Source organism: Cibotium barometz, chromosome 8 (genome assembly GCF_041138505.1).
Source record: "Cibotium barometz isolate CiBa-2024 chromosome 8, ASM4113850v1, whole genome shotgun sequence".
NCBI classification, from domain to species: domain Eukaryota; kingdom Viridiplantae; phylum Streptophyta; class Polypodiopsida; order Cyatheales; family Cibotiaceae; genus Cibotium; species Cibotium barometz.
In genome coordinates, this window is record NC_141053.1 from 26,151,639 (window position 1) to 26,160,512 (window position 8,874).

At 38.1% G+C, this 8,874-nt stretch overlaps 1 protein-coding gene across 2 annotated transcripts; it reads left to right on the forward strand.

Moving 5' to 3' along the window:
* The first annotated feature begins 3,400 nt into the window (after positions 1 to 3,400).
* Positions 3,401 to 5,920, forward strand: LOC147636097 (uncharacterized). 2 transcript variants are annotated; one of them, XM_086801092.1, is made up of 5 exons: positions 3,401 to 3,639; positions 3,737 to 3,787; positions 4,194 to 4,337; positions 5,289 to 5,406; positions 5,501 to 5,920. In XM_086801092.1, exons 1-5 carry the CDS (start codon positions 3,487 to 3,489, stop codon positions 5,641 to 5,643), a joined length of 609 nt encoding a protein of 202 aa, XP_086657218.1. In that variant the 5' UTR covers positions 3,401 to 3,486; the 3' UTR covers positions 5,644 to 5,920. The 2 variants fall into 2 exon arrangements, with proteins under 2 accessions (XP_086657218.1, XP_086657219.1); XM_086801093.1 differs by lacking the exon at positions 3,737 to 3,787.
* The last annotated feature ends 2,954 nt before the right edge of the window (positions 5,921 to 8,874 follow it).

The window sequence follows — 8,874 nt, forward strand, 5'->3', positions numbered from 1 at the left end:
CCTTTTAAGGTGATTCACAAAATTAATGATGGTACTTACAGAGTAAAATTACCTTCTCATTAACAAATTCATAGTTCATTTCATGTTGGTCTACTTAAACCTTTCAGGGAATCAATTCCCACGTATCATGTTTATGATCCAACTCTTATTGAGGGTGAGGAAGAACTCTCGATTCCAAATTCTATCATTAACCACCAGTAGATTAAATCGACCCATACTAGTAATTCACTATGTCAAATAATTTGTTGATTTTCAAAAATCATCCTCGTGAAGATGTGAGATGGGTGCCTGAGAAATATTTGTGTCTTCCCTACTACTGAGATCCTCCGTTCTTTTCAAGAAGAAATCAAAAATTAAGGGTAATTGCAAACTCAAGCAAGATGGAATGTTATAAGAATATATTTTAAATCCTCTTAAAAATATTATTCTACCCTCTTAGATAATTCAGGGACACCTGGATTATCTTTGCATCATGCCAAATTATGTTAATATCGTGGGTGATACCATTTTAAATATTTATACATTTGGTGCACATTGGGGTATGCTTGTGAGCTTCCTATATTTGTTGCATTTGGTATATATAGCACGACGGTGATTCCTGGAGTACTACTAGCTTATGCACATCTATTTATTTATTTCTACAAGATTAGAATTGAAAAATAGACTTGTAAATATTTATTTTGTAAAGTTTAAAAGCTTTCTCTTAGCCCCAAGTAATTCAATATTTAAGAGCTCTTTATTTTGGGTAAGGAGAGAGCACCGTGCAAGGAAAAGCATAACTTTTATATTTTTGGAGGCTATGGCCTATTTTTAGCAATTGAATGCTCAAAATAGTCATGTGTGAGGAATAGGCCACACACGTTGGAGGGAGATTGTAACTAATAAGTTTGTCTTTGTGATCTCTTGAATATTTTTGGTCCTGTAGTTTGTAGTGTAATTTGTTAAAGTTTAATTTATGCTTTTACTATTTGTGAACAGTGTGTAATACTTGAAGAAAGATTCTATTACATATGTAAGAGAAGCTACATTGCCTCTTAAAGAAAGCATGTAAAGAGTTAAGGGTGATGTTAACCATTTCCTTATCAAAAATGATCTCATCAATGCTAAGAATGTGTTCTCTCAAGCCTTGCAGCTTAGTTAAGGGTTCATTTATGGATCCCTTCTCCTGCATTTTTTTCTTATCAAGTTGCCTTTTGAGAAAAGTAACTCGTGCATCATTTGTAGTATGATACATAGTTTCTAGAGTGTTCCAAGCAAGCATGGATGTTTTATGAGAGCAAATGTGCTGAATAATAGACCGTTTAACTGAAAAATCGATTCCAAAGCTTGAGCATCATGTGAATCCCATATTTTTTGGTCAGTAGTAGTTTGAGGAACGTAAGGCTGGGTATGATGGCTCTAACTCCTTTGAGGAGTAACAGGAGCAATTATTCCAGGGCGGGGCTCATCACCACTGACAAGACCCCGTAAGCCCTTTACAACAAGAACATTTCTGACCGTGAAACTCTATAATAGGGAGTAATTTACCCATCTAATTTATCCTCTTTGGAAAGAATAAGAAACAAATCATTTACAGAGTTTTTGGCCATACTTGACTGTTGGTGAATTTGAGAAGGAAAGATGCAAAAAGTAAGCTTGAACCAACCAATGTTGAATAATCAGAAAACTGTTCAAAATGAACAGTAGAATCGCTGATTAGAGTCTTTGATTGCTAATGAATCAGGCAATCTAACTTGAAAATCTGGCAATCAAAGAAGTAGAATTAGACGAGTGGAATTTCTCAATCAAAGAAGTGGAGTATCGGTTGGTTGGAGAAAGTGGAATCAGACGATTCAAAGAAGTAGAATTGATCAATTCAAAGAAGTAGAATTGGTCGATTCGAAAAAGTAGAATTGGTTGATCCGAGAAAGTAGAATCACCGAAGTTGGATCGTCGTACTAGGTCGCTAATGATTTGACTTTTGGAATCGCTGACGATTACAAAAAATAAGAATCGTTGATTTGAAAATAATTACTAAATCGGGCGATTGCACCGAAAAACAATTGTAGAATCGGGCGATTCTAGACTCAAATGAAAGTGATTGCAGATGCGGGCAATTTTATATGCCAATACGTCACCTGGTGAAGTGGTGGAGAAGTTCGATCGGATTGTTTAGATGACTGCGGTGTAAAACGATTTGACTATTACATCACTGTCAGGCGAAATCGTTTATGAGGTACTACGAGAGTGCGATATACAGACCGTTGTTGATTGAAGAAGAAACCTTCTTCACTATTAAGAGAGAAGCTCTAGGAAGCTGTGAAAGCTTCAATGGAAACTTTGAACAAGAAATCTTCAAGTAGCACCACAATCAAGAGCTGTAAAATGAGCTATAACTGCGTGATAAAAGCCAAAAAGCTAAGCTATGGAAAGCTTTGCTCTGATACCACTAATAGCTCACATAATGGAGCTGGACTCACACACAATCAAGAGCTATAAAGTGAGCTATAAAAGCCAAAAAGCTAAGCTATGGAAAGCTTTGCTCTGATACCACTGATAGCTCACATAATGGAGCTGGACTCACACACACATAATGCTCAAAGATAAAAACACATAGGTGTAGAGTGAGAGAGGTTGGCAAGATCAAAGGAGAGAGAGTTCTCTACAAGTAAAAAGAGAAAGTACAAATGAGCAACAATGCTAAACTGAGGATAAGGTTTCTTATATACTAGTTAACCCCTAAGGTGCCCCGTACACACCTAGATGGCCATGGGAAAAAACCTAGGTTTCTTATGCTATGGGCACACCATAGCATAAGTACAAGAACGCATAACGTGGTACTACCATATATCTAACACATACACCTCCCTTGTGCCCTTGATCCATTGAACAACACCCCCCTTGTTGGCCCTTGATCCATCTTGTCACACCTCCCTAGGTATCCCTATTCCAAATCCATTATCCTCATTTAATCATTATTACCATATTAGCGTCCAAGTACTCTTTTGTTTCTCCACCAATTACGAATCAACCTACTCTAAGCAAGAGTTTCTTCTTTTGTCGAGGGTAGTTCTCCATTTCTAGCACATTTCTGATCATCCTTGATGATACAGTGCTTAGTGTGATTGATCAAACTTTGCTCCCAATGGAGCATACATGCTCTCTCATCACGGCCTTCCATTTTCTTGTTTGCTCCTCCACCATTGTATACAATTCTTACCGTATTCCAATTTGTTTGAGCTTCATATGCCATGAAGCCATGCATTTCAACTTTTTCATGACCTACACACCGGCTAGAATTATGAAGAAACACCTAAGATTTTTCATTACTTTTATTTTAAGGATTCATTTATTACATATTTTTAGTTATAACGAGCATGTAGTATACATTTTGCAACTAAAAGGAGTCATCCTTTTGAAAATTTTGTTTTTATCAAGCATTGCTCTTCACTGAAAGGCAAAACCAAAACAGAAACATAGGTCATTTTACCAGCACAGCACCGCGCCATGGCGGAAGGCTCGTCATCAGCAGCGATGGCGGAGCAGCTGCGGGACCGCGCCCTGCGCTGCCTCAAATCCAACACACATATGGACGCCAGAGAGAAGCTAGCTCTGCTCCGCTACTTTCAGGAGGCTTTCTGTCGCACTCGTGATACGGAGGTACTAAAACCCTGATTTTCTGCCGTATCCATGCTCGCGAAGTTTCGAATACGCTTTTATTTAAATGCATTTGTGATTTTTTCCTGTTTTGCTATAGGATAATGTGCAGAATGGAAGCTCTTTCTTTGAAAAAAGAGAACAGCTTAAGGTGTATATCTATGTGTATGTACGTGCTCATGCAAGTATGTTGAACTATGTATGCTTGCATGTATGTAATGAAGGAAACTTTACGTTTACACTCTTACATATATGTATGCATGTATATATGTAGGTAGGTGTTACACACAAGAGAGAGAGAGAGAGAGGGAGAGATGAAACGGTGCATGCATATATGCATGTATTTACGTACATGTATGTATGCATGTATTTACGTACATGTATGTATGCATGTATGCATGTATTTGTGTGTGTTGTGTGTGTCCATGTATGTGCGTGTGTGTTTTTATGTATGTGTGTGTGTGTGTGTGTGTGTGTGTGTGTGTGTGAGAGAGAGAGAGAGAGAGAGAGAGAGGGAGGTTTTCACAGTCCCTTGTGTTTTTGTTGAACTCTCGCAGAGCCAGTTGGTTCTCCGATATGAGATCCTTTCGCTCTGCGAATCGACCTGCTCTGCAGATCTGGAAATGAAAGTGGATCTGCATGATTGGATATCTTTCGCAGAGGATTGTTTAGCAGCTGGCTTTCTAAGCAATGCAATCAAGGTCCTCCCAAAACCTATATGCTCTCATTTTGCACATCACGGTAAGGTAGGGAGACACACATCATCATGCCTCTGTAGAAGGTGTACCTATATTATCCAATTATTTGGTGGACTCGCAAGCTCCTGGGAGTGGTATAAGCTTAGACAGGACAACGGAGGTTTAGCTTAAGCCAGGGGCAATCATTGTAGGCATATCAGAGTTAGTCTAATCAAGTAGGTCTTTGATGTGGAGTGTGTGGCTAGGTCCCGACAGAGGGTTAATTAAGATGTCAGAATGCAGTGATTATTTACAACAGGGGGTAGCTTGTGAAGGTGCCACTTCTTCTAGGTTATCTAGGGGTTGATCAGCCTGCAGAATTGGTGGTGGCTGAGCTTGAACTAGGGTTAAATAAGATGCTCTTTCTTGTTGGCACAGCTAAGGCTAAGATGCTTTGGTGTACACAGCGGAGGGGTGAAATGAGATGCCAATGTTGCCTGTAGCAGAGGGGATAATTATAGTCGCGCAAGGTTTTAGTGTTGTTTAAAGCTAGGGTAACCAAAAGAGGGGTAAACTCCATTCAGGAAGAAAGATGATGAAGTTTTCTATTACCTTAAGGAGGGGCAGTGGCATTCCATGTGTGGTACTTGGTTCATCCAGTTGTCACTTCAGTACATGCAAAAAACAAGGGTGGTACCCAGAGGTTTACCAAGGTGGCTCTGTTGTCGGTAAGGAAAGGGGGAATTGGGGTCACTAGCGATGTTTTTATCATTCAAGGAGGTAACACTTAGATGCTGCTGTTGCTTTTCAAAGACTTCACATTTCCTCCTTGGATTGGATATTTTAAGCAGTTTGTTTTTGCCGCCAGGCTTTACATGATGGGATATACATATTTGCTACAATTTGCACAGTTTTTAGAACTTAAGTACATGCTGTGAGCAATTTGTCAGACTGTCATGCCTTTTGGTTTGATAGGCTTATGAGATGGCTATAACACACATTCAACTGTGCCAAAATGCGAACTCAGAACAAGGCCATGGCCTTGGGAGTACTCTGAAGCATCTCAAGCACCGGATAATGGGAGATGCTGCTGGTATGATTTCAATTATCATGATGGTGGGAAGACTGAAAGAGTTGCCAGTTTTTAATTGTTTGCAGGAACTGAGCTTTCTTTGTGTATTACACAGCTAAGATTTCCATGCAAAGTTTCAGTTGCAATGGTTTGGACTCACAGTGCGAAAGCCCGAAAACAGCAGCATCTCGATTTATGGTTGGTATCAGGAAAAAAGAAAAGGCAAAGCTGCAGATTCTACATGCAAGAAACAAGTAGCTTATCTTCTGAGCTCAGAGGTAGGTTTGGCAATCTAATCTGATGTGGGCAGGGAGCTTATTCATGAGTCAGATCCAATGTCTTCGTAGAAAAGCTGCAAGTCTAGCCTTTCAGAGCCTTAATGGAATTAACATATGGGCACAACATACCAGATGTATAGAGAGTGGAGTAGGGCCATTTACACATTGTTCATTATACCATGTGTGCGTGGAGTAAAGGGTAAGTATATTTCTCATCCATGCTTAATGGATATGAAATAAGCAACCTTACACAGGTAGCTATATTGTTACATTTTGCACTTTTTGAGAGAGAGAAGCTGCCGCTGCCGCTGTGGGGTGTGAGTGTGGGGGGGGGAGTGGACACACCAATTTTGGATCATGGATGATTGTCTTTGGGCCTCTTAATCAAACCATCACTAGATTTAGGCACCCTGGTTCTCCGCAAATGCAATCTTAGGCTCCTTACCCTTAGCTGGGACAGCCTGGTTCTCCACAGAAGTCTTCAATGGTCTTTAATTAACAAATCTTCAAGGAGCTTCAAAGGAAAAAGGAGTTTTTCTAAGCTTGCAAGTAAGTCAAATCTTCAAAAATGATTTTTAACCAGCTTGGACAGCCTGGTACTTTTCTCACATGTAGACAGTTGGGCCAAACAGATTCAATGATTACAGAGAGCACTATTGCAACCCAAAATTTAATTACGCAACTGTACATAAATTACTATACAGGACACCTGTTTAATCCTTATTCTCATGCAACTTATATCATTGATATTTAGGTCTTCAAGGTCTTCCGATAATCTTAAAGTTTCTTTAGAACCTTTAAATGTGTTCTCCCACACTTGTATGTCGACATATGAGCCTTGGGAAGCTCCACAACAGGAAACAAAGCCAGAACAGCCTTGCCTCCAAGTGCCATAATGATTAAAAAAACTGCTTAAAACCAGTTGTATGGTGGCTGGTATAGTTGTACAACGATGAGTTGGCACGGGCAGCAAATGTAACAGCCATACATTATGTGATGAACTGCACTGCACTGGAAAAAAGATATAAATGGTTGCTCAGCTGTGGGCAGAATATGTTAACACTGCATAGCAGTGAGGAGGCCATAGTTTTACAACAGTGATGAGTTGGTGCCGGCAACACAGCCATAGAGTAAGTGGGAAGTTGTACGGCACTGGGCACATATGGGCAACAAATAGGTCCACAGCGTCTCGTGGTCACAAATTCTAGCAAGAGAGAAAAAATTTCAATGTTAGTGTGATCAATGAAAAGTGGTGAAAACAGGCTAGGAGGTATCCACATCAATCCAGACGTCAATCCACATCATCCATACATTCATCCACATCAATCCACATTATCCACACATCAATCTACATCATCCATACATCCATTCACATCAATCCACATTATCCACACATCAATCCACATCATCCATACATCCATTCACGTCAATCCACATTACTCACACATCAATCTATATCATCCATACATCCATCCACATCATTCACATCAATCCACATTATCCACTTATCCATTCACATCAATCCACATTATCCACTCATCCATCCATATCAATCCACATTATCCACACATCCATCCACATCTTTCATACATTCATTCACATCAATCCACATCAATCCATATCATCCATACATCCATTCACGTCAATTCATATTACTCACACATCAATCCATATCATTCATACATCCATCCATATCAATCCACATTATCCACTCATCCATTTACATCAATCCACATTACTCACACATCAATCCACATCAATCCACATTCATTTCATAAGTATTTCCATTCTCATCTAATCACATCTTTTTCTATCTTATCACTCATTTCCTCATTTATCCTCATCAGATCACATCTACTTGCATCTACCCATACATCTCATCACTTCACATACATTAACATCTATCCAATTTACATCGCATCTTATCACATCCATTTCACATCACATCTCATTCATTCACATCATCCTGATTCACATGCTAACACATTCATTCACGTCCCTTATCGTTCATTCACATCCCAATTCACATGTTATCACATTCATTCATATCCTATATCATTCATTTACATCCTGATTCACATGACATCACATCTCATCTATTCATTCACATTTATTTGATTCGCATCACATATCATCACATCTATTTACCTTTCATTTTCATCTTTTTTATTCTCATCATATCCATCCATCCATTCTTTCCCATCTATCTGATTCGCATTACATCTCATCACATCTATTCACCTCACATTCTCGTCACTCTTATTCTCATCGCATCCATCCATTCCTTCATTCTCATTTATCTGATTCGCACCACATATCATCACATCTATTTACCTCTCATTCTCATCACTTCTATTCTCATCACATCCATCCATCTATTCTTTCCCATCTATCTGATTTGCATCTCATCTCATCACATCTATTTACCTCTCATTCTCATCACTTCTATTCTCATCACATCAATCCATCCATTCATTCCCATCTATCTGATTCGCATCCCATCTCATCACATCTATTTACCTCTCATTCTCATAACTTTTATTCTCATCACATCTATCCATCCATCCATCCATTCATTCCCATCTATCTGATTCGCATCCCATCTCATCACATCTATTTATCTTTCATTCTAATCACATCCATCCATCCATTCATTCCCATCTATTTGATTCGCATCACATATCATCACATCTATTTATCTTTCATTCTCATCACTTCTATTCTCATCACATCTATCCTCTATTCATTCTCATCTATCTGATTCATATCACATCTTATCACATCTATTTATAGAATGTAAGAGAATTCTTATTTTTGATATAAAGATTCTTTACACATCTATTTATGCATAAGAACGTCAGTGGGAAATAACACTTTTATAAAAATTCGTTTATGCATCTATTTATGCATAAATTTAATTTTAAGGAGAATAACACTTTCGAAATAAAAATAAATTTCTTTATGCATCTTTCTATGCATAAAATCAAAATTGATGAGAATAACTCTTTTGAAATAAAAATAAATTTCTTTATGCATCTTTCTATGCATAAAATCAAAATTGATGAGAATAACTCTTTTGAAATTCAAAAAAAAATTTATGCATCTTTTTATGTATAAAATTAAAATTTGATGAAAGTAACGCTTTTATTAAAAAAATCTTTTATGCATCTATTTATGCATAAATTTAATTTTAATGAAAGTAACACTTTTA